Source organism: Zosterops lateralis (assembly GCF_965231275.1).
Source record: "Zosterops lateralis genome assembly, chromosome: 18".
Lineage (NCBI taxonomy): Eukaryota > Metazoa > Chordata > Aves > Passeriformes > Zosteropidae > Zosterops > Zosterops lateralis.
In genome coordinates, this window is record NC_139778.1 from 7,832,194 (window position 1) to 7,856,651 (window position 24,458).

The 24,458-nt window shown below is 46.4% G+C and overlaps 1 protein-coding gene and 1 long non-coding RNA gene across 2 annotated transcripts; one reads left to right on the top strand and one right to left on the bottom strand.

Annotated features, from left to right (window-relative positions):
• Window positions 1-133: 133 nt before the first annotated feature.
• On the bottom strand, window positions 134-17,138 carry LOC310916781. Its single transcript, XR_014591354.1, has 2 exons — window positions 16,986-17,138; window positions 134-348 (listed from the first exon to the last, which is right to left on the bottom strand). It is a non-coding gene; the product is annotated as an uncharacterized lncRNA (long non-coding RNA).
• A 658-nt stretch (window positions 17,139-17,796) lies between these two features.
• Window positions 17,797-23,700, top strand: LOC310916845 (meteorin-like protein; the record flags this gene model as incomplete). The annotated part of the gene is made up of 4 exons (XM_083874714.1): window positions 17,797-17,888; window positions 18,691-19,100; window positions 20,878-20,937; window positions 23,384-23,700. 4 exons carry the CDS (start codon window positions 17,797-17,799, stop codon window positions 23,698-23,700), a joined length of 879 nt encoding a protein of 292 aa, XP_083730840.1.
• Window positions 23,701-24,458: the final 758 nt, after the last annotated feature.

The window sequence follows — 24,458 nt, forward strand, 5'->3', positions numbered from 1 at the left end:
CAAAGTGCAAGTCGAGGCTGAAATTGGTTTGTTTTTTTGGTGTTTGTTTGTTTGTTTGTTTGTTTTTTGGGGGTTGGTTGCTTGCTTTGTTTGTTTGTTTGCTTGTGGTTTTGGTGGGTTTTTTGGGGGGGGGTTGTTTGGTTTTTTTGTTTGGTTGGTTTTTGTTTTGTTTTTGTTTTTTGTTTTGTGGGGGGTTTTTTTGTTTTGTTTTGTTTTGTTTTTTTGGTTTTTTTTAATAAGAACAGTAAAAATACAAAGTTTTGTGAACTAACAGTAAAGTGGGTTAAAATAGGATTCAAGGAGTCCAGTATCAGACGCTTGAGGACTAAAGCTCTGGTTTCAGGGTATCTCCTCTGTGATAAAAATAGGGTAAAAAATCGTGTATAAAATAATAATTCGATGTATAATGAAACAAAGCTAAAGTAAAATTGTAAAATCCAATAGAAGGGTAACCGTTCTCTCTCAGCCTGCTAATCTCAGTTGCAAAGACAGGACGAAGGTCATCAACTTAGACAAAAGACACTGGCCAACCCTGATAAGAATCACTTCCTCGCCAAGGCAAGGAGAAATTCCTTCCTCAACCTTCTGGTGCCACAAGCGGAATAAAATCAACATAAGACAGACTCTTGGAATTGACATAAGAAAGGAGCCTTCCCGGAATGAGACAACTAGACTTGATGAGGTCTGGGAGGGCCATCGAAAAGAAATCCGGACTATTCAACCCACCTTGGACACCTGGACTGCCTAAGGGCAGAAAATTCCTATAAAACGGTGGACTGAGAGCTGCACTGGCGTGGACTAGGGCGTCTGGTACATCGGTGCGGACCTCTATCCACCCAGCGCGCGCTGACAATTTCCTATTATTGTGGTTATTCTCTTTTTCAGGTGCTCGATATTCTGTTATTAATAAATTGTCATTTATTAACCTGAAATTTGCCTTTGCATTTATAACAGATTTGGTGCCGTGACTCGGATTCGGAGGAAGCTGCGGGGACCTGCGATCCAGGAGGGTACCCCCGCCGATTTCGGCGGCCTGGTGAGTGAGGAGACCCCGCGGCTCCACCCGAACCTCCGAACCAAATTTAGGAGCGAGAAAACCACAAAAATAGGACAGGGGAAAGAACGGATCCGGGGGCAAAGAGAGCTCGGGAAGGCAAAGGGCCTTTGGAAAAGTCGACTTGCAATTGCTCGTAAAACGTCTAAGTGCACGAAGACATCCACGCAGGAAAAGGAGCTGTAAGTACTGCTGGTTGAGCGGGTGATCGGGCGAGTGTGTGAGACGTGATCTGATCACGAAGCGAGTGTGGACTTCAAGGTCGCAGTTCCGTCTTTTCCCGCGAGGGGAGCGGTCGGCCGCGAAGGAAGCGATTTCGTGTGAAACTCTCTTGCATTGCTCGTCAAAACCGGGACGAGGGAAGTCTCGGGGACCGATCACGGAGTGGGCAAAAAGGGGAAGGGTACGTCCTGTTGAGCTCGGGAATTGGTAAACCCTTTTTGCCAGCGGACCAAGGTAAGGGTCCAAAGAAAATCCGAAAGGATTGAAAACCGATCAGGAACCCTCGGCACAGCTCGCTGGAGGGGGAGTGATCGAAAAAGCCCCATCCCCTGAGAAACAACCAAAGACACAACGCACAGGCAGAAAAGTCGACTTGCAGGGAATTTCGAAGATTTGGTAAGGAAATTCGCGAAACATGGGACAGAGAAAGAGTAAGCCCCAGAAAAAAACCCCAGAAAGACCCCCCACTGGTAAGGGAAAGGGAACCATGAAAATCCCTCGAAATAGTCCCTTGGGGTGGATGTTGGAGCATTGGGGAGATTGTCCACAGAGGAAAGAGAAATCTAAGGAAAGAATGATTTACTATTGCATGGATGTGTGGGGTGGAGAGAAATTGGGGGAACACCTCACGTGGCCAGTAATGGGATCATTTGAAAGCTGGACATGTAGTAAGTTAAATCGCTATGTGAAAAACAAGAGCCCCTCGGACCCCGAGGAGAGGGAATACGCCCGGCTTTGGCTAAACACCCGAGCTGGTTTGTTCCCGATAAAACAGAAAGGGCGGCCCGGAACCGGGACCGAGCCCTGGGAGCCCCTAGATCACCTCCCACCTCCCTACATTGGGCTGAATTCCCCACCCTCTCCAGAGCAAGTGGTGCCCACAGCCCCCTCCGATCCTCCAAACCAGCTTTTGGGGGCACAGGCATCTCAGGTGGGGAGTCATGCCTCCCCTCCATTGTCCCCACTGGCAGCTCCCTCACTGCCACCCCCGCTCCTGCCTCTCCCGTCTGGCCTGGGTCCGTCGGCGGCGCCCCCGCCGATAGATGCCATGACCGCGGGAGCCCCCTCTGAGATCCCGTCTGCGCCAGCTTGGGGGCACTCTCGGTCACCTTTTCCGCCGCCACCAGGGTTGCTCCGAGCGGAGGAGAGACCCCCCTCTGCTGCACAGGCGGCAGTCCCGCCCCCGCAGTCCGGGAGAGGGAGACAACCCACTGCTACCAGTTCTCCCCCTGCTAGCAGAACCCGATTGAAAGCAAGGAGGATGAGTGATGAATGGGGAGAGAATGAGAATGTGGGACACAGTTTACTTCCATTAAGGGAAGTACCAACGGCCCCAGGGGTCATTGGGTTTGTGAATGTGCCTCTCAACACGGGAGACGTAAGAGCGTTCAAAAAGGAAATGGGGCGATTGTTGGATGATCCTTTTGGTGTGGCGGACAGGTTGGATGAGTTCCTAGGGAGCAGCATTTATACATATGAGGACCTGATGGCAATCCTGAGGTCTTTATTCAACAGTGAGGAAAGAAGAGATGATAAAACAGGCGGGTATCAGAGACTGGGACCGGAGGAACCCACAGGGGACACCTGGGGATCAAAAGTGGCCCAGCTCTAGCCCAAACTGGAATGCACAAACAGAGGACGGGAGAAGGAGCATGGTAGATCTAAGGAACATCATAATTCAGGGCATCCGGGAAGCTGTCCCAAGGGGTCAGAACATTAGCAAGGTTTTCAATGAATGTCAGGGGAAAGATGAGTCCCCCACTGAATGGATTGAGCGATTAAGGCGAAGTCTACAGATATATTCTGGGACGGACCCTAATTCCCCTGTGGGGGAAATTCTGCTCAAAACTCAGTTTGTGGCAAAGTCATGGGAGGACATTCGGAAAAAATTGGAAAAGATAGAGGGTTGGCAGGACAAAAGCTTGCAGGAATTGTTGCGGGAAGCCCAGAAAATATACATGAGGAGGGAGGATGAAAAGCAGAAAGTACAAGCTAAGGTTTTGGTAGCTGCGGTGAAGGAGGTCCAGAGACAGGAACAGGCTTCGGGGAAATATAAAACCTTACCCCAAAAGTCTCAAGGCCCCCGAAAAGCAGCCCCAGACACGAGAAGGGAACTGCCCGAGTGCTACTATTGCAAAAGGGTAGGACACCTTCGGAGGGACTGCAAAAAGAGAATGAAAGATGAAAAAGTATTTCAGGAAGATTAGGGGTGTCAGGGGCTCTTCACCTTGGGGACCAGGACATCTAACGAGCCCCTGGTAAAACTGAAAGTAGGTCCCCAGCGTCAAGAAACCGTTTTTCTGGTGGATACCGGGGCAGAAAGGAGCACTTTACAAAATCTACCAATAGGGTGCACGGTCGGTAAGGAGAAAGTTGTGGTGGTGGGTGCAAAAGGGGATCCCTTTAGAGTACCTGTGATAGAAAGTGTGGAGATTGAATCAGAAAATAAAGTCTGCCTAGGGAATTTGTTGTTGGTAGAGGAAGCTGATTACAACTTGCTAGGGAGAGATATGATCATCGCTCTTGGAATTAGCATAGTTGTAAGAAGTTCCGATCTTGTGGTGAAAATGTTTAAACTCACTGAGAAGGATGAGGCAGACATCAATCCAGAGGTATGGCACTCTAAAGGGGAGGTGGGGAAGCTAGAAATAGACCCTATTCATATTATAATCGAGAACCCCGAGGACCCTATACGGGTCAAACAGTATCCCATTCCCCTGGAAGGGAGAAAGGGATTGAAGCAGGTTATCGATGACCTCTTGAAGGGAGGAACAATAGAGCCATGCATGTCCCCCCATAACACCCCTATACTGGCTGTAAAGAAGGCAGATGGAAGCTATCGGTTAGTTCAGGATTTGAGGGCAGTGAATGCCCGAACCAGGACTAGATTTCCGGTAGTGGCCAATCCGTATACTTTGTTGAATCGGCTCACGCCTGAGGATGTGTGGTATAGTGTGATTGACCTGAAGGATGCATTTTGGACTTGCCCTTTGGATGAGAAAAGCAGGGATTACTTTGCTTTTCAGTGGGAGGACCCCGATACCAACAGAAAACAGCAGTTGAGATGGACGGTGCTTCCGCAAGGATTTGTAGAATCCCCTAATCTATTCGGGCAGGCCCTGGAGCACCTCTTGACTCAGTTTACCCCAAAGGCAGGGACGAAATTGTTGCAGTATGTGGATGATCTGCTAATAGCAGGATCTTCAAAGGAGCGGGTGAGGGAATGTACAGTGGAATTGTTAAACTTTATTGGAGCTAAGGGTCTGAAAGTTTCAAAATCCAAACTGCAGTTCACGGAGCCCGAAGTGAAGTACCTGGGGCATTGGCTGTCCCAAGGGAAAAAGAAATTGGACCCTGAGAGAGTCGCGGGAATTATAGCATTGCCCGCGCCGAAAACTAAAAGGCAAATACGCCAATTATTAGGGCTCCTGGGATACTGCAGGCAGTGGATTGAGGGTTTCAGTGAAAAGGTAAAATTTCTGTATGAAAGATTAAACACCGACAGGGTGAAGTGGACCGAACAGGATGAATTAGATTTTCAAAAATTAAAAGAGGTTCTCATGACAGCCCCAGTACTGACCCTTCCAGATGTGAATAAAGAATTCCAGTTGTTTGTAGATGTTAGTGGGCAAACTGCACAGGGAGTCCTGACTCAGGAATGGGCCAACAAAAAGAAACCCATAGGATTTTTATCAAAAATCCTGGATCCTGTGAGTCGAGGTTGGCCTACGTGTTTGCAGGCTATAGTTGCAGTGGCACTCCTGGTGGAAGAGGCGAGAAAGATTACCTTCGGAGCCTCTCTGGTAGTTTACACCCCTCACAATGTGAGAAACATTCTGCAACAAAAAGCGGAAAAGTGGCTGACCGATTCCAGGCTTCTGAAATATGAAGCCATCCTAATCAGCTCCCCAGGATTGGAGTTGAAAACCACCTCGGCACAAAACCCTGCACAGTTCATGTTTGGAGACCTTTCTGAGGAACTGTTGCATGATTGTGCTGAGATCGTGGAACTTCAGACAAAAGTAAGATCAGATTTGGAGGATCAGGAATTGGAGGGGGGAGAGAAATGGTTTGTGGATGGGTCGGCAAGAGTAGTCGAGGGGAAAAGAAAATCAGGATACGCAGTGGTGGATGGCAGAACAGGAAGAGTGGTGGAATCGGGTCCCCTAAGACCCGAATGGTCGGCCCAGGCTTGTGAGCTTTATGCTCTCCTGAGAGCTCTCAAAGGGTTAAAGGGAAAGAAGGGGACCATATTCACTGATTCTCGGTATGCGTTTGGGGTTGTTATATGTGTGTATTATAAAATTGGCTTTTCGCAAGATGTATGCTATATGATTAATAACATAGTAAAGATATAAAGGTATAAGTTTATTTCTGCTATTGGTAAGACTAGATATAAAGGGAGTAGTTGATGTAGCAGCTGCTTAAACTGTCTGTTTGGTTGGGATAACATCCAGTGAACATGTAAAGAAGACTCTGCTACTGATAACACCAACTATCAGCATCTACCACCCGCAGAAGGCACGGACCAAGGCCCAAGCTGGACGCGATAGAAAGGACACGGCCACGAAACACGCATGCTCTAAAAAGGCGGACCCAGGGAGGGGCCATGCAGGGCAGTTCCTGGAATATGGAAACTAGTTTATGGAATTTCATATATCGATATAACGAGAAGTGTATTTAACGAGTGTCTCTGAGAAAGCAAGGTGTGGACTTGGCTGAATGCCAAGTCACCCGGCCGGCCGTTTTTGGTTTTTTTCTTATCTCCTAATTGTCTTAATTATTTTATTAAACATATTCCTTAAAATTTACTAAAAAGTGAACCTCGTTTTTCACAATTTGGGGGCTCTTGCCGGGATATACCTCGACCCTGAAACCCCAGGAAATCCACAGCGAGGGAGGCGCCCCGCCTGGGTTTTTGGCGGCCCAAAACTTTGTTTTTCCTGGTGAGAATTGGGGATTGCAGGTAAACATCCAAAGAGACAAGCAAGGAGAAAGAAAAAAGCAAGTAAGGAAAAGGGAAAAGGCTCCCTAAAACTGCAGTATTTTTGCTCCATAAAAACCTCGTGCACGAAGAACCTGAGGAAGAAAATGGTTGTGAGTAATTCTCAGGGGAGCGGGTTAAAAGGGGGGTCTGTGTGCTGTGTGAATGGGACACTGGCTGGATACTCCAGCCTTGTGAAGTGAGTGTGGTGTGGCTTCTCATGCTGTTCGTTATCTCACAAGGGAAACGGCCAGCACAGAGGTGAAGCAAAAGATAAAAAGTGTGAATGTGACCCCGGGTGATTGGGACGGGATCCCAGAGGAAAGAGGGGTTGTAAAAAACCCCGGGTGGCTGGGATGGTCCCAGGGAGGGGTTGGACCCTCAGGAAGGGAGCCGATAGTTTTCCTATACAACCCACTGGGAAAACGGGATACTGGGGGGGGGAAACGTTTGAACCCCCTGGTCTGGGACGGGGTCCCAGGAAAAGGGGCTGGAGCCCTTAAAGGAAGAGAGCAAAGGACACCTAGACTTGCTGCTGGATTAAAAGGGTTACGTAAGACCCAAGAGCATTTAGGGTTTGGCCAAATATAGGTATTTTGGGGTTTTTGCCAGATTGAGGATAGAAACACAAAAAAGCCTTGCAGGTGTAAGGTCCAAGACACCTGGGCTTTGGAAAAGGCTGCCAGGTTGAGGAATACTAAAGGCTTGAAAAGTGTGATAATCTAAGAACATCTGGGGGTTAGTCAAATACCTATGAGTAAAAACTAACAATTTTTTTTTTTTTAAAAAAAAGGGTACCAATCTTTTTGTGTTGTCTTTATGTAAGTGGAAGTAAGTGTAGCTGAAGAGGTGTGCTTGTTGTGGAGTTTATTTGTGTTAAAGAAGTGAATTGTTGAAACGGTTAAAATGTCTGAATGAAAAGGGGGAACTGCGAGGAAATTAATGAAGAATTCAGGTTCAAGAAGGTTGTTTGCAATGACAGAAACGCGGGAAGCGGAATGGGAGGGGGAGGAGAAGGATTGGGATCTCTTTGAAGCGTTGGCCCCTGTGCTGCTGCCTGCCTGCCCCTGCCCCTGCCCGCAACTGGCGCCGCCGCCTGTGCTCCCGTTCCCCTTGGCCCCCGCGCCAGCCCTAAACCCACCGGGAGCTCAGTCTCACCCAGCCTTGGCTGCCCTGACCGCAGCCACTCCGCCTGCCACGCCGGGGGTCCCACTAGCTCCGACCACTCCACCGCCGTCCACTTTCCCCGCAGCCCTGTCCTCGCCTGCTTATGTTACAACAGAGGTGGTTCACACCCCCTTGTTCTTGGAGGGCTCGGCGTGGAGTCCTGTTTTTCTCCCCTCTGCCTTAGAAGAATTAATCCATGAAACAGATTCTGTTCTTACATCTGTAATGAATGACTTTCTCTTTGAGACAGGAAGCCTAGTTAGAATCCAAAATTGTCTCGATTTGAGTTTTGAAGACAGAAAGAAGGGAGAAAACCAAACTCCGACAGAGATACATCTAAAAGAAAAACAAAAAGTTTGGTTTTCAAGGGATGAATATTTTATAAAGCCTTTAGTGACTTTAAAAATAGGTCCTAAAGAGGAAGTATTCCAGTTTTTGGTTGATCTTAAAACAGAGAAAACATGTATCATTAAAAGCCCCATAGGATGTAAAGTAAGTAAAGAAATCTCAGAAATGGTGACTGCAGAAGGGAAAAAGTTTGAAGCATACATTATAAAAAACATAGTAATTAAAAGGAATACCAACATATGGATGGGAAATATATTATTAATGCCTGAATTGGGTCTTAATGTGTTGGGAAAAGATCTAAGAATATTATTGGGAATGAAGGCTATAGCAGAAGAATAAAGAAAGTTTGGCAAAAGAAAAAATCCTCTTAGAAAAAGAGAGAAAATGTATTGATAGTTTGTAAGAAAATCTTAAAGAAAAGAATGGGACTTAAAAAAAAAAAAAAAAAAAAAAAAAAAAAAAGGTGTAAAATGTTTACTGACTGGGGAATAATGCATACCTGGGAAAGATTGGGAGAAGAAGAGGGCTGTCTAAAAAGAGGATTGGTGCAGTTTTGCAGATTAATGGGGAAATTCATTTTGAAGAGTTTTTATTGTTGTTGTTATTGTTGTTCTTGAGTGAATGTATGTGTAATATAGACTGCTGAAGTAAAATAGGAGTTTTTGTTTTGAAAGATGGAGTATGCAGCACATGGTGCTGTGCTGCTGAGCTGATGAGTTTTCTGTGCCTCGGGGGAAAAAGGGAGGGGGTGATGTTCGGGCTGTTGGATGGCAGAGAGGAGACCAGGCAGTGACTGGATGGAATCCTGAAGGTGGGACAGAAGCTTGGAGAGTCTTATGTTAGAGGTCTTGAAAGGTTTTTTGAGAATTTTGGAAATTCTTAGAGGTCTTAGAAGTTGTTTTTGTTTGGTTTGGTTTTTGTTTTTTGGGAGTGCATTGAAATTGCCTAAAGAGATAGCTATAAGACATCAAATGCTGGGGGGTGACCTCAGAAATAGGAAGGAATAGTTTTAATGGAACAGGAGATTGGAGTCAAAAGAGTTGTGAGAGTTCTGGTGTTTGATAAGAAGGAATTAGAAGAAGAAGGAATTATGGATGAAATTAGATCTTTTGTTATTGGGAATTTTTTTAAACAAAATTAATGCTCAAATGCCATGAGTAAAATGTATGTTGGGAGTCCAGATGCAACCCAGATTGGAACCTGAAAGTAACACCCTATGAGATAATGTTTAAATTATGAAATAAAGAGAAATTAATGTTAAAAGGGTATAGCTTTACAATTGCAAAAATGGGAGAGGAAGTTCTTTAACCCCACAGTGGGAAGATGCTTTTTCAGGTATTGCAGGCAACTGAAGCTGCGGTATGGCTGAAAAACTAAAGCTGCAAGTTTTAAATCAACGTCAGCAAAATCAAGAGACCGGTGTGAGAACCCAAGAATGAACTGTAGCATCTAAACCAGGTGATACAAAGTTGAATTTTAAACAGAGCTGAGTGGTCATGAACTGGAAAAGACTCAAGTAAATTTGGAAGTTATGGACAAAGGACTTTCTCTGTTTTACTTCTCTGCGTAACACCTAAAAATCAGTCCGGTCTGTCAAATGCTACCTCTGTTTCTTCACAGCTACAAAGGAAATGGACTTTCAAGTAATTCTAGTGTGGGGAGTTGAAATTGAAATATGTAATATTGTTTTTTCTTTTTAAAGTGTTTATGTCACTCCACTGTATAATATTGCAGGTACATGAAAATCACAAGAAGAAGACGGGCTCCATATCCCTAACATTTTGGCTAATTTATTTTAGGTTTTATATCTTACAGAACAAACAATATGTTTTTGCCTCCTTTATTTTTCTTATTTTTGTGTGTGTTTAAGGTACTTCTTTCATACTAACTTAAAGACATTTTATTACTTATTAATCTGTTTTGTTTAAAGAAGGAGGGCAGAGAAGAGCGCCTATGTGAAATACCAAGAGGATATGTTAGTGCTCACAAAATATAGGGTGAACTACTACCCGGCAGAGTGGGAACTAAGGAAAGAGTTTTCAACTAAACTGGTACTGTGTCAAAGTTAATACAGGAGCTGTGATTCCTTTGTGTACACACACAACATTTGTAACCAATACAGGACATTCTTCAGTTACGCTGGCAGCGTTGTCCCCACAACAAGGTACAGATAATTACTGATAGAAATCTAGTTCTGTCAGGTTTATTCTCAAGAGCAAATTTTTCTTCTACTATTTAGAAGTCATGAGAAGGGATATAAAGATTTGCTCTTCAAGTGGGTGGATCAAAAATAATTTAAGGTACTAATTATATAACTTTATAAGGTGGAAAAACTTTGTCATTCGCCTCTTAGACAGAGGTTGAGATGTAGATATTGGTTGAGAAGTTTTTTTGTTGTTTGTTTGTTTTTTTTCTTTTTCTATGGGCAGTTCTTTGTGTGTCTTTGTTAAGAAACTTTTGAAAGTGTTTTGGTTTTTTTATATAAGAAGATGTCAGATTTTCTTGTGAAATATAAGGAGAGATAGTATGAATGACAAGATACTTGCTGCTTGGAAATATTATTGTGGTATATGCAAAATTTTTCTAGTAGTTTCATTTATTTCCCTGCTTGATAAATTACTATAAATTTTGCAGAAACTGTTTTGGAAGGGTTTGTTTTTTGGTTTTTTTCTTAGTTTTCCAGCTGGCTGCAGATGAGACCTAGCTCACAAAACTGGTGGTGTTGATTGTCAAAGGGGGTTCTTATCGAAGTTTCTAAGGAGTATCTAATCTTTCAAATCAATGCATGTCAAATTGAGTGAGTGTGTTTGCCTTAGATAGAAATAAATCCTATAGTGTATGTACTTTTCTAAGTTCTCCTAAATAGTGAAGGAAAATCTTCTAGAATAGCAAGAATTCATTGTCTTCCTGCCCTAAGAATAGGCTGAGCAGAGGATTGGCCCAACAGAAACCTTCAATATGATAAAACTCTAACATCAGAAGGGGTAAAAGAAGTTTCTGTTGTTTTTTGTTGGTTTTTTTCTCTTCTTTTCACTCTGTAGTTTAAGTTATTTTTTTGTTGAGTAAATTTTTTTCTCTCTTTCAATTTCTTTTTAACCTGTCCCTCAATCCTAGTTACAGTTAAAAAGGTGGAAGCTTTCAAAAATTAAATGGTATCAGAAGTGACATGGAATAGTTGAACTAAAGATGCAGTTTTACTCGGAGTGCAACTATGGCCAGCATAATTAATTGTCAGTTCTAAAAAGGCTTTGCAGCTGGCCTTTGGATTAAAAGACTTTACTGCCTTTTAGTGATGCATGTGTACATATATCCCAGTAAATGGGGATTACCAGTGCCTGTTGAGTGGGAAATACCTGAGGAACAGTGGAGAGAATTACGGTTTTAAAAAAAAAAAAAAAAAAAAAAAAAAAAAAAAAAGTCAAAGGCAATTTGTCTGAAAACTAACTAACAAACAAACAAAAAGAATTAACAAGGAAATAGAGGGCAAGACTGGGTTGGCCGCTGTACTTGCCACCAAGAAGATCATATACTCCTGCTGTGGGTAGCAACCCCATAGGCATGGAGGGTGGAGGTATAAGCCATACCAGACCTCTGTTATTCCTTTTTCTGTCACTTCACTCTTTCTTTGTCTTTTGCCTTATAGGATATTGGCAAAATCATGCTACAGATACTACTGAAAGTTCTATATGAAAAGACACCGAGGTTCCTTTCTTATTACACATACCCGTATCGACAGTCACTGTTATAACCCATCCAAATTAGATAGTTGTATTCATAATTGGGAAAATATTAAATTGTGGAAAACTTAAGGACCAGTGGTGACTGGTTGGAAAGTAAGTGTCTATAAGAGGAAATAATGGAAGCTAGAAAACAAGAAATATGGCTCAAAGCCAAATGAATTATAAAAAGAAGAGGTGGGGTTTGTTATATGTGTGTATTATAAAATTGGCTTTTCGCAAGATGTATGCTATATGATTAATAACATAGTAAAGATATAAAGGTATAAGTTTATTTCTGCTATTGGTAAGACTAGATATAAAGGGAGTAGTTGATGTAGCAGCTGCTTAAACTGTCTGTTTGGTTGGGATAACATCCAGTGAACATGTAAAGAAGACTCTGCTACTGATAACACCAACTATCAGCATCTACCACCCGCAGAAGGCACGGACCAAGGCCCAAGCTGGACGCGATAGAAAGGACACGGCCACGAAACACGCATGCTCTAAAAAGGCGGACCCAGGGAGGGGCCATGCAGGGCAGTTCCTGGAATATGGAAACTAGTTTATGGAATTTCATATATCGATATAACGAGAAGTGTATTTAACGAGTGTCTCTGAGAAAGCAAGGTGTGGACTTGGCTGAATGCCAAGTCACCCGGCCGGCCGTTTTTGGTTTTTTTCTTATCTCCTAATTGTCTTAATTATTTTATTAAACATATTCCTTAAAATTTACTAAAAAGTGAACCTCGTTTTTCACAGGGTGGTTCACACTTTTGGGAAAATTTGGGAAGAAAGGGGCTTGATAAACACAAAAGGGAAAGGTTTGGTCCACGGCGAAATGATTCGACAAATCTTGGAGGCAATCAGGGAACCAAAAGAGATTGCGGTAGTGCATGTGAAAGGGCATCAGATCGGATTGCAATTTCAGACGCGTGGGAATAACCTGGCTGACCAAGAGGCAAAAAGGGCAGCATTACTCACAGTAAGAATCCCCGAGGTGATTGGGGAGGAAAACTCCGGAATCCAAATATGTCCCTCTGAAAGGGACATTGAAGGATTTAAGGAGATGGGAGGGGCATTGGAGATGGGAAAATGGAAATTGCCGGATGGAAGGGAATTGGTCCCGAAAGGTGTGGCCAGAGGGATCCTGAGACGCCTGCACGAACAGACCCACTGGGGAACACGGGCATTGGCTGACCAGTTTCTGAAATTCTTTGGGTGCAAGGGGATCTTTGAGTTGGCAAAACAAGAGGTACAGGGGTGCGTGACTTGCCAGAAAGTGAATCGATCCAGATCCAGACAAGCGGCTTGGGGAGGTCGTCCTCTTTCATACCGGCCGTTTGAAAGGATCCAGGTGGATTTCACTGAATTACCAAAGGTCGGGAGATATAGGTACTTATTGGTTATTGTGGACAAATTGACACATTGGGTAGAGGCGTACCCAAGGGCAAAAGCCACGGCTCAAACGGTTTCCAAAGTATTATTAGAGGAAATAGTCCCCAGGTACGGAATCGTGGATTGCATAGATTCAGATCAAGGGACTCATTTTACCTCGAAAATCATAAAACAATTAACCGAGGCCTTGGGAATCAGATGGCAATATCACACCCCCTGGCACCCTCAAAGTTCAGGGCAAGTAGAAAGAATGAATCAGACCTTAAAAACTCAGTTGGCAAAACTCATGCTGGAAACTAAGATGTGTTGGGTAAAATGCCTTCCCCTTGCTTTGTTGAACATAAGAACCATGCCTCATTCTGATACGGGACTGTCCCCCTTTGAAATGTTGTATGGGATGCCATACAAACACGGAATGCCTGTGGGACATCCCCGAGTCGAGGATGTGCAGTTACAACCTTATCTCATCACTGTAAACAAAAATTTACAGGAGCTCAGAAGGCGTGGACTCATCCCCCAAAGTGCCCCTCTCGGATTTGCGATTCATCACATTCGGCCCGGAGATAAAGTGTTAATCAGGACTTGGAAAGAGATTCCTCTCGCCCCGCAGTGGGAAGGACCGTTCCTGGTACTACTCACGACTGACACCGCAGTTCGAACCGCTGAGAAGGGTTGGACTCATTCATCAAGAGTGAAAAAGATCGAGGACTCAAAAGCCTCGGACTGGAAGGTCACCACCCCTCCTGGAGAGCTCAAAATCAAACTCAGGCGTCAACCTAGATGACCGACCAGATAAGTTGTAATACCCCAGGTTGTGAGTGCTTTCCTTTCATTCACTTTGAATGCGTGTACTGTAAACAGGTTTGGGTCACCCATTGTTGGAGAGGGAGTCGACCTAAAGGTTTGTGCACTAACTGTCTAATCGAGGAGCAGGTTAACACAGACCGCCTCTTAGTACTTGCCACTCGGGCCAGACTTTTTGAATTAGATTCTCCTGAGTGGTATCAGATTTTCAAAAAGGGAATAAAGGGAAAATTGGACGCTAAAACAGAACCCTTAGCAATTGAGTGCCGGAGGACCATCAAGGTACCTTGCCGAGGAGATACAATCAAATTATCCCGGTGGGCAACCTATAAGAGAAGGTTTGCCATCAGGACCACACGGGCCCCTGAAGCAAACCCTTGCTGTCGAGAAGATGGTTTACCCTGCCGTATGTTCCCATACGGGCGATGGGCAAGGCAGAGGGGTTTTTCGGTGGGGAATCCTGACGGTCCTGAGCCTAGCCGTGTGCTGGGCCAAGGGGGCCCTTCCAGGGGCGCTCCTGGGGGAGAATCCTCCCGCGAAGTGTGAATGGTGCTTAACAGCACCAGAAACCGGGCCGATAATGGATTGTCCTCTAAAAAGGCAGTTGGGTGATTGTTGGGCTAATGGCACTCGATTTCACCTTTGTGAATTGGAAGGAAGGGTCCAGTGCCAACGCTCAGGGGCAAGTCCTAAGGGTGGGCTGTTCAGGGATCCTGCTCACTCACTCGTTAGACGAAGGCGGGAACTCGAAACTCCTTACCCGGTACCAACATGTCAACAATGTAACAAAACTGTATGGATGGGAGGAAAAAGGCAATCTACCTTCCTTGCCTACTATAAGGTGAATCCCCTGTGCTACGACAAAGCGAAACTAAAAATATGTAATATGGGTGGAAAATTGTATTGGGAAGGGAGGAATCTCAAACATGAGGAAACGGGTTTCTTGGACTCAGAACCCATCATTTTCGAGTTATTACCTCCGGGAGATAAGCGTGTGTGTTTGCAGTTTGACCAAGTTTTTTGTTTTTCAAGGGACGAGGAAGGGATGGACCCTGAAAGTAAAATGAAACAGGTAACATTGGAACTCAGGAAAAAGGAAGCTGAGGCCAGAAAGAGGAGAATTGAGCAGGAAAGGTTGAAATCGCTCAGTGAACAGTACGAGCAATTGGAAAGGCAATACGGGGATGGGGGATTTCCGGCCCCTAACCAAAACCTCTTTGTAGAACTAATGCAGGAGATAGCCACTGAATTGGGGCTGACGGATTGCTGGATTTGTGGGGGATTAAAGTCAGCCGAAAGGTGGCCCTGGAAAGGAGAAGGATTAGCCCTGGAACAACTTCTAAAATGGGAAAGCTCTAAATTGTCAAAAATAGTAAAGAGACCGGAGGGATGGATTTTGGAAAAAAGGATAGTAGGAACTATTTGCATCAGCCGGGAGGGGAAGGAGTTCACCGACCTGGTGGGTTATACTCCTTGCATAAATACCCTAACGGTGAATGACAAAACACGGGTCTGGCAACCTGAACCACCCTCCGGATATTGGAGCCAAATTCGAGAAAAAGATTGTGAGTGGTTTGAGACTATGGGACTTTGTTGGCACAAAAGTCCCGGGGCTAATCCATTTCAGGCACTAGCGGGACTGAGAGAGTACTGGGACGAGCCGGGTAGAACCAATATAGGCTGGAAAGCTCCAGATGGGATATACTGGATTTGTGGAAAGAAGGCCTATAGCGAACTTCCCTGGAAATGGAAGGGGTCCTGTACCCTAGGAATGATAAGACCCTTCTTTTTCACCTTGCCCAGAGCCGAAAGCAGTTTGTTAGGAGCTCCTCTGTTCGAAACATTAAACCGACAGAGAAGGGAGATAAGACAGGTGCTACCCATAGCCGGAGGCAACCAGAAATGGGGGGAGGAGGAGTGGCCCGCTGAAAGAATCATTGAGTATTATGGGCCAGCCACCTGGGCTAACGATGGCAGTTGGGGATATCGAACACCTATTTACCTCCTGAATAGGTTGATTCGGTTGCAAGCAGTGGTAGAAGTGGTTTCCAACCACACCTCAGAGGCCTTGGAACTCCTGGCAAAGCAGCATTCACAAATGAGGGCTTTTGTGTATCAAAATCGGCTTGCCCTGGACTACCTGCTAGCAGAGGAAGGAGGGGTCTGCGGCAGATTCAATGAATCAGAATGCTGCATCGAAATCGATGACTATGGGGAGACTATCAAAGGGTTAGCACAGGAAATCAAAAAGGTGGCACATGTGCCAGTCCAGAAGTGGAATTCAATTCTTCAGGCTTCATGGTGGGACCAGCTGTTCGGACAGGGGGAATGGTGGAAGAAGGTAATATTCTTTATAACGTGCTCCATTGCAGGCATTGTCTTCCTCCCGTGTCTGATCCCTTGTTTCATTCGACTGATACATTCAGTCGTCCAAGGGATGCAAATAGCATCCCTTCCCATGGATCCAGAGGCAGCACAAGGGAAAACTGTGTCCAAAATAATGAAACTTGAGGAAGAAAAAGGTAAAAGAAGGGCTGCAGAGGCCCTAAAGGAATTCGAAGAGGAGCGGAAGCTCCAACAAGGTGATGAATCCTCCCAGGAGGACTGGGAAGAATGTGACTTTTTAAACTAAAATTGAGGTCAATAAAGGGAGAAAAGCGAATTTTTAATTTGATGAATTATTAGGTGGGGGACTGTGATAAAAATAGGGTAAAAATTCGTGTATAAAATAATAATTCGATGTATAATGAAACAAAGCTAAAGTAAAATTGTAAAATCCAATAGAAGGGTAACCGTTCTCTCTCAGCCTGCTAATCTCAGTTGCAAAGACAGGACGAAGGTCATCAACTTAGACAAAAGACACTGGCCAACCCTGATAAGAATCACTTCCTCGCCAAGGCAAGGAGAAATTCCTTCCTCAACCTTCTGGTGCCACAAGCGGAATAAAATCAACATAAGACAGACTCTTGGAATTGACATAAGAAAGGAGCCTTCCCGGAATGAGACAACTAGACTTGATGAGGTCTGGGAGGGCCATCGAAAAGAAATCCGGACTATTCAACCCACCTTGGACACCTGGACTGCCTAAGGGCAGAAAATTCCTATAAAACGGTGGACTGAGAGCTGCACTGGCGTGGACTAGGGCGTCTGGTACATCGGTGCGGACCTCTATCCACCCAGCGCGCGCTGACAATTTCCTATTATTGTGGTTATTCTCTTTTTCAGGTGCTCGATATTCTGTTATTAATAAATTGTCATTTATTAACCTGAAATTTGCCTTTGCATTTATAACATCCTCTAACAAATTGATCTTCCTCTCCAGGAAAATCCCTCCTTGCAGAAGGGCTGCGGGCAGACTCTGCCTCTGCCTGCGCATCTGTGGGCAATGTGAGAACACGCTGGTGACCGCAAGGTAACAGATGGCCGGAGGGTCCCGGTGACCGCGGGCGCCGAGAGCCGAACAAAGCCCCGCGGGTCCCGGGCTGTGCCACCCGACCGTGCCCAGGGCCATTGTCCCCCCCGGCCGCCAAATCCCCATTCCACGCTCAAGGGCTGCAGAAAGGAGCCTCGCTCTCCCAGACCTGCAAAAGAGCATCTCCCCATATCGTTCATTGAAAATATGGGAAGGGCAATGCATATAGAAATCTAATTATCGGCAGGCACCGCCCGGCTTTTAGCATGATAATCGTGGGCCCCGGAGCTTTCTTGTGCACGGCTGCCTGAAAGATAATCATGAAAGCAAGAAGTTAAAACTATTGAATTTCCATCATTCATTCAAAATTCGCTTTGATTATGTTGACACGAGTTTTGTTTGTTCCTACGTCGCGATGAGAAGCTGTTATTAATCACTTCTAAATATTTCCAAGACAAAAGGGGGCTGCCCGACCCCGGGCAATGGGGACAGCGGTGCCGAGAGGGAAGGGTGTCCCTGCTGTCCCCAGCGCTGGGGGCTCTCCCCGCGGCACCGGCAGGGCGGGGGAAGGAAGGAGGGGGATGAAGGGGTCGGTGAGAGGCGCGGCCACCGCCCCCCGGGACCCCCAGCCCAGCCCTTTCCCTCCCGCCGCCCTTAAAGCCCGGCCCGCGCCCGGCCGAGCCGCCGGCCCATGGCCACGGTGCTGGGCTGGCCCGGACTGCCGGCCCTGCTGCTGCTGCTGGCAGGGCAGTCCCGCCCGGACCGCTGCAGCTGGAGGGGCAGGTGGGTGCCCAGGGCCGGGGGGCTGCGGGAACCGGGAACCGGGGATCCCTCCCGCCGCCGTGCGGGGGGGTTTGCTTCAGTCACTGGGAAGGGAAATAGGCCAAGAATGTTTTCAATATTCTCAAATATTACGTCCTTTCCCACTGTGTTTTGTTGTCTTCTTATTTTTCTTTTAACGTATTGTGCTGGCGCTGATTTTATTTTCGTAAGTGGCCTCAGCAAAAGTAACTGTTCTGAAGGCAGTGGAGTTGCACAGGCTTGAGTGAGAGCTCGGGAGCAGGGCCAGCACTACCCTTTTAATCCGAAACATTTTCCTGATGAGTTTATACTGGAAATAGGGCATAACATCGCCGTGCAGCTCCTGCTGCGAGTCAGTGGCTCTCACCCCCACCCACCCACCCGCTGGTGGGATTTTCTGGGCAGCTGAGCAATGGCCAGTCGTACCAGAGGGAAAAGTTTTGAGCTATTTAGCAGTGAGAAGTTGCCCTCTTACATTTCTCTGGGTGCTGCAGGCATGGATTTGGTGAAAGGGGCTGAGGCTCCTTCCCGTGCACCCAGCTGTGAGCAGTCCCTGTCCCTCTGTGCCTCCTGCGTGGTGCTACAGCTCAAAATCAAGGGGAGGGAGGGAAGGAACTCAGCCCAGCGGGAGGAAGCCAATTTGAGGGTCATTAAGAGAGTTAGGTAAAAGATCTGTATGTCCAGGTGGTGTGTGCTGCACTGGCTTGGCTTGGCTTCCCCTTCCCTTCCCTTCCCTTCCCTTCCGTCCCCTCCCCATTTATGACGGCCCCGGTGCCTCTGGCAGCGGGCTGAGCCGGGAGCCCCGTTCCCGGGCCGTGGAGCAGGTTCACCTGCGCTGCACCGCGGGTTCCCTGGAGTGGCTGTACCCGGCGCGGGCCCTGCGGGTGCTCCTGGAGCCCAACGTGGCCAGCGCCCGGCACACCACGGTCTGCATCAAACCCGCCAGCGACTTCCAGGGCGCCAACATCTACGTGGAGCGCCCCGGGCAGCTGCACCTGCTGGTGGGAGAGGCGGAGGGGGCTCGGCCCCAGCTCGTCTCTTGCTTCAGTGGGCACAGCCCGCAGGGAGTGGCCCTGTTCCTGCAGGCCAGCCCGCAGAGGGACATCAGCCGCCGCACCGCCAGCTTCCAGTACGAGCTGTTGAGCAACCAGAGCGCTGCCGGCCCCGACTTCAAACAGATGGCCCTGGTTGAAGGTAAGGGCAGGGATGTCACAATAGGACACAAAATAAAGATGCTTGACTCCAGTCAGGAGGCAGCAGAAATCAGGTTTATTTACAATTCAGCCCTTTTATAACACGCTGTGCTAAAGGCACGTTATTGGTCCATAGTGCTGACACCTCTCCATTGGCTCAGTAACAGATATAGCAAACAACACCTGTTGTTATGGGAAAGGAATATTGTTTACACAGGGTTGTTTTGGGAAAAAGAAAACTGTTGAAAAGTGTTATGAATAAAAATGGGCGGAGAAAATATTAATCTCCATAAATGCCTTTATTAATCAGCTCTTATTAATATTTGCCCGAGGGGTTTGGTCGCCGTGGAGGAGGAGGGCTTTATCAGCTCTGCTGCATGCAATTCAACAGAGCTGGAGGACTGGCCCTCGCCTGGGGAGCAACCCCAGAGTCTTGACAGTTCTTTGTTTTCTCCTGTGGTCTCATCTCCGGTTTGGTCTTTTTAACTTACGGCTAGTAAGCAAAACTGGAGAAATTAGCTCTTCTGATTTCTCAGGGTCTACACGGCTGAGTATTAGTTCTTATCTGTTTTAATTTTACTTGGTTTTTATTTGATAAGGGTTTTTTTATGTCAGATTTCATCCCGAGACGCTCTCGGAATTTTTAATTTGCATGTGGGATCACCGGGGCGGGCGCTTGAAGCTCTTTGCGGCCACGTGGTAGTCTTTGCCGCAGCAATGGCATTTCGGTCTCACGCTGCTTCACAGCGGCGGCAACGTTGTGGGGGTTTGGGCCGGGGCTTGTGCGGTGGGAGGTGGAACGTGGCGGGTGTGGGGTTTTTCTCTTGAAGCGGGGCAGCGGTCCGGCCAGCTTGGGGACGCTTCATCTGGCCGAGGCGGCTGACCGCGTGGCGGCTGCGGGCAGACAGGCGGCCGGGGCTCTTTTCTTCGCTCCGGCACGGGGAGCGGCTGGGGCTTGGGGAAAGGCTGCTCCGCGGCTGCGGGCGGGGGCGGCCGGGGTTTCTTTGCGCTGGACCGGCGGCGCCTGACTGCGGGCGGCTCCGTGGGCTGGACAGCCGGGGAGCATGGCAGCTGCGGGCGGCTCTGCAGACCCTGGGTTTTCTCCCCCGCCGGCTCCCGGCCGCGGACGGGGCTGGAGAGGGGCTTTTCCGCGGCGAACCGGGGTGGGGACGGGACAGCCGGCTCTCTCCTCTCTCCTTGTCGGTGGCAGAGCCGGCCGCTCTGCCGCGGCTCCCTCGCCCCGTCTCCGACCTGGGATGGGGGGGCGCAGCGCCCGAGAGTTTCTCTACGGGAACGGGCTCCCTGTTTTTAAGGTGGTCTGGGAGGAAAGGTGCCACGTGCCACTGAGGTGGCTTTTTACTGTTTTATTTTTATCAAAAAGTTTCCCTTGAGAAGAGCTAGCTCTTCTCAAGCTCAGAAAATGTCGAGTCCACACAGAGGCTCCACTTTTGGGGCAGATCCCAGGTAGCAGCTGATGCCCACTGAGCTGGTGCATCCCTGGTGACAGAGGCTGTTTTGGCATAGCAAAGGAGGCCCTTCTGCCTGGCAGTGCCCTCACTGAGAACATCCTCTGTGCTTATTTCTTTGCCGTGGTGGTATTTGCATAATAAGAATTTTGGTTTGCATCTGATCACAGTGCTCTTCAAGCTGGTAGTTCTGCCCCATTTCCGCTCTGAATTCACCAGTCCTTTTGCAATGGGATGTAATCCCATTGCAATCCACTGTTGCGTTACAGTGGATGTATATGGTGTTATAGGTAACTGCTCTGTTTTCTCTAGCTATGTGCCGTCCCTGCAACAACGTGGAACTCCTTATGGCCATTTGCAGCAGTGATTTTGGTAAGCGGGCTAAAGGGGAGTCGTTCTGCCTTTAATTTATATTGATTATTTGTATTTATTTACTGTTTTTCCTAAAATAATAGCATGACTGTGCTCTCTGATCTGGGAAAGAAACTGCGGAAAAGAATCTGAATGGGAGGGCAAAGTGAAACCTAGAAGGGAGAGGCTGCCAAGGTCCTCATTTCCTGCAGGCAGACAGATTATGAACTGAAGCTGAACTGTGAGCAATGCTGACAGGTGAGCTGCTGGCTCACAGGTGTAGCCCAGTCACGTGTGTGTAGGTGTATACCCAGGCTGAACATGTTTGGTGTGGTCATTTTCATTGCCTTTGTCTGTATTTCCTTTTATCCCAGTTATGAATATGCCTTCTCCCTCCCCTCACAGTTTGCCCACTCCCCAGGTTGGGTGGGGTTTTTTTTGTTTGGTTGGTTTTTTGGGTTTTTTTTGTGGTTTTTTTGGGTTTTTTTCTGTAGAGGCAGTGAGTTGTTTGCAACTTAGCTAAAGATTTCATGTGATTTAAACTTTTCTTCAGTGATATCCTGGTTAGGTTTAATCCCTTATGAGGAAACAGCACAGATATTAGTCTCTAAGAAATAATAAGAAATAGCTATCTGATAATACATTAAAATCTTTTCCCATTTCTTTTAATAATGCAATAGAATTTTTCCTTTCAATCATGATTTGTTAATTTTTTCCCACACTTTTGCACATGCACATTGGTACCTCTTTGATTAGCTCAAATAGCTAAAGCTGTAGAGCTGCCTCTCCCCATAGCCACAATTCCATTGCTGTAAATGTACCTAATTAAAGAAATAGAACTACAAACTCCACATTCAACATTTAAAACCCCACCTACCAGGGCTCGCCATACTTTAAGGCTGATAAAATCAGACACCAGCATCACAGTGCAGATACAAAACCAGTGCAGAGTGTGCTTCCTTAGGAGTGCTCCACAGCTGGTAATTTTTATTCTTCCTCCAAATGAATTGGTGCCATCCAGCCCGTTGTTTGTCCTGGAGGAAGGTGCTGGTTCCCAAGAGGGTGCTGTCCCCACCAGAGACTGACAGATGTGGAGGCCCAGGCACACAAAGGGGGCCCTTACACTCACAGCAGCAACAGACCAGAAGAAACAGCCCTTTGAACTGACTCTATTTATGGCCTGATTGCCTTGCCCTGCGCTCACAAACCGCTATCATCAGCTTTTCTGATTAGAGAAAATAGCTGCTGATGAAAGCGTAAACGACCCTGGGAGTAAATGGGGGCTTTATGGTTGTCCTTAGCACGGGGGTCTGCAGTCACTGAGCACTGCAGGAGCAACCTGGAACACCAGGAACAAGTGCATTACAGCTTGTCAATAGACTTGACTGCATCTGATTAAAAATGATCATGTAAAGAGGGAGACAGAGAGCATAGATATCTGCTGGACAAAATTCTGGATTCCCTTGGAAATCTAAATAAATGAGGAAGTTCTTGAAAACTTCTAAGGTGAGGTTTTTCTGCATCTTGTGTTTGTTGAGTTTTCTGTAGAAGAGTGAAGGAGTTTTGTGGCAGGAGGGTGGTTCTGTGACCTCTCATTTCCTGAAGAGCTCTTTCTCAAATGGTGAATGTTTCTGAGCCTTCTATGGATGTGGGATTGAAATTAATTTAATTAGTAGAAGAATAATTGATTGCTGTAAAAAATGGGGGCAGTGACAGTGATAAAGGTAGCTTCAGGACAACAAACACCTGTCAGATGGGATGCTTCATTCTCCATGTGATGGATGCAAAGAATGCTTTCAGAGACAAGGGCTTCTTACACCTTCCTTCTAGCTAGGATCCTTCTGGGAGAGAAGGTACATGTATGCAAAGGGATTTTTAAATAAGGCTTCAAATAAAGTCACTTTAAGAGTTCTGAGTGTTGTTAATCATCTCCCAAAGTATCTTTTCATGGATGGATGATATTGTCTTTTGAGAGGGGAAAAAACCCACTAAACGTTTAAATGAAAAACATTTAACAACCTCTCATTCTTTTCTGACCAAATCGTATTCTGAGTCTTCTTGAATCAACCTCTGTTAGTGTTGTGAAAGGAAAAGCTCCAGAGTCCCCTGGAGTCAGGAAGGAGGTATCTGTGATAATCATTGTCTTGGAACAACACAGACTGAAAAAAATTAATCCCTGAGCTGACCTCTTGTCATGTGCTTTTTTATCCTCCACTACTTCACATTATCAGCGTTCTTCCTGTGGTGCAGCTGGTTTGAGTGGTCATTAAAGCACAATTTCAAGGACAGCTTGTGTGGAGATCCCCTGCACACAGCAGTGTAAGCACAGAAATGAGTCCATCTGCAGGTGGAAGGTGTAAAAACTGCACAGCAAAGCTGCTCTCCGGTTATTTCATTCGGTGAGCTCGTAGCACCTGAGCTGTTCTGCTGCTGCTCTGTAACCACCTCCTGTCTTCTTCACATCCAGTGGTGAAAGGATCGATCCGAAATGTCTCCCACGACTCAGAGAACCACATGTCCCAGGTGGATGTCAGTGTTCAGAGAGTCTACAGGCAGAAAAATTGGATTTTCCAGCAGGAGGAAGGGAGTGGGGAGTGGCGAGGCCTCATCCAAACCCTCCTGCAGTGTCAGGTGAAGAAGGGAGGGGGAGATTTCCTCTTCACTGGGAATGAACACTTTGGGGAAGCCTGGCTGGGCTGTGCCCCTCGCTTTAAGGATTTCCTGCTGGTTTACCAGGCTGCCAGAGAAAGGGGAGCCAACCCTTGTGAGTTTGAGTTCAACTGACACGAGACACACTTGCTGAGAGTTGGACAATTTCAGCCCAGTCTTTGGATGTTGAATCTGGAGCAAAGTTGAAACCAAGGACTGAAGTTAACAATTCCCACCCAAACTGGGATCTGGACCATTTCCTGAAGATAATGGCTCTGTGAGCCCTGTGAACTTTAACTCACATTAATTTCTCTTTCTTCACATGTTCTTTGCCTCACAAAATAACTCTAGACTTTGGAGACAGTCTTTTGGGGAAGGTTAGAGAGCAGCCTGTGCTCAGTAGTAGAAAAGTCTCTCTAACATCCCTTGCTCTGTGTAAATTTGCTTTTTCTCTAGGTATTTTTCTCCTCTCTCCAATCTCTGCTTGATTTTTCTTCCTTTACAGGCAAATGTGAAAACTCTCTCTAACCTGGGAGAAAAAACTACCTCTAAAGAAAAAAAAGCCCTTTCTTCACCAAGAACTCTATTTTTAAAATGGAACATAGGTGCTGTAAAAGTACACTCTCTTTTCTGACATTGAAAAGCATTAAGGAGTTTAATGCAAGCAACAGACAAAATGCAACTAACTCACCTCCTTAAAGTTCTGTTGAACTAATTTAGGATCAAGAATAGCTCATGATGATATTTTCACCTAAATTACCTGCCTCTTTTCAATTAGCTTTTATTATTTGATTGGTGGCTCCTCCCACCCTCCCTTAGTGCTTTAGCTGGACTCACGTAATTGCCTGTAGTTTGTGTAAATGGAATTCCTACACCGTAAAATGATATACAAA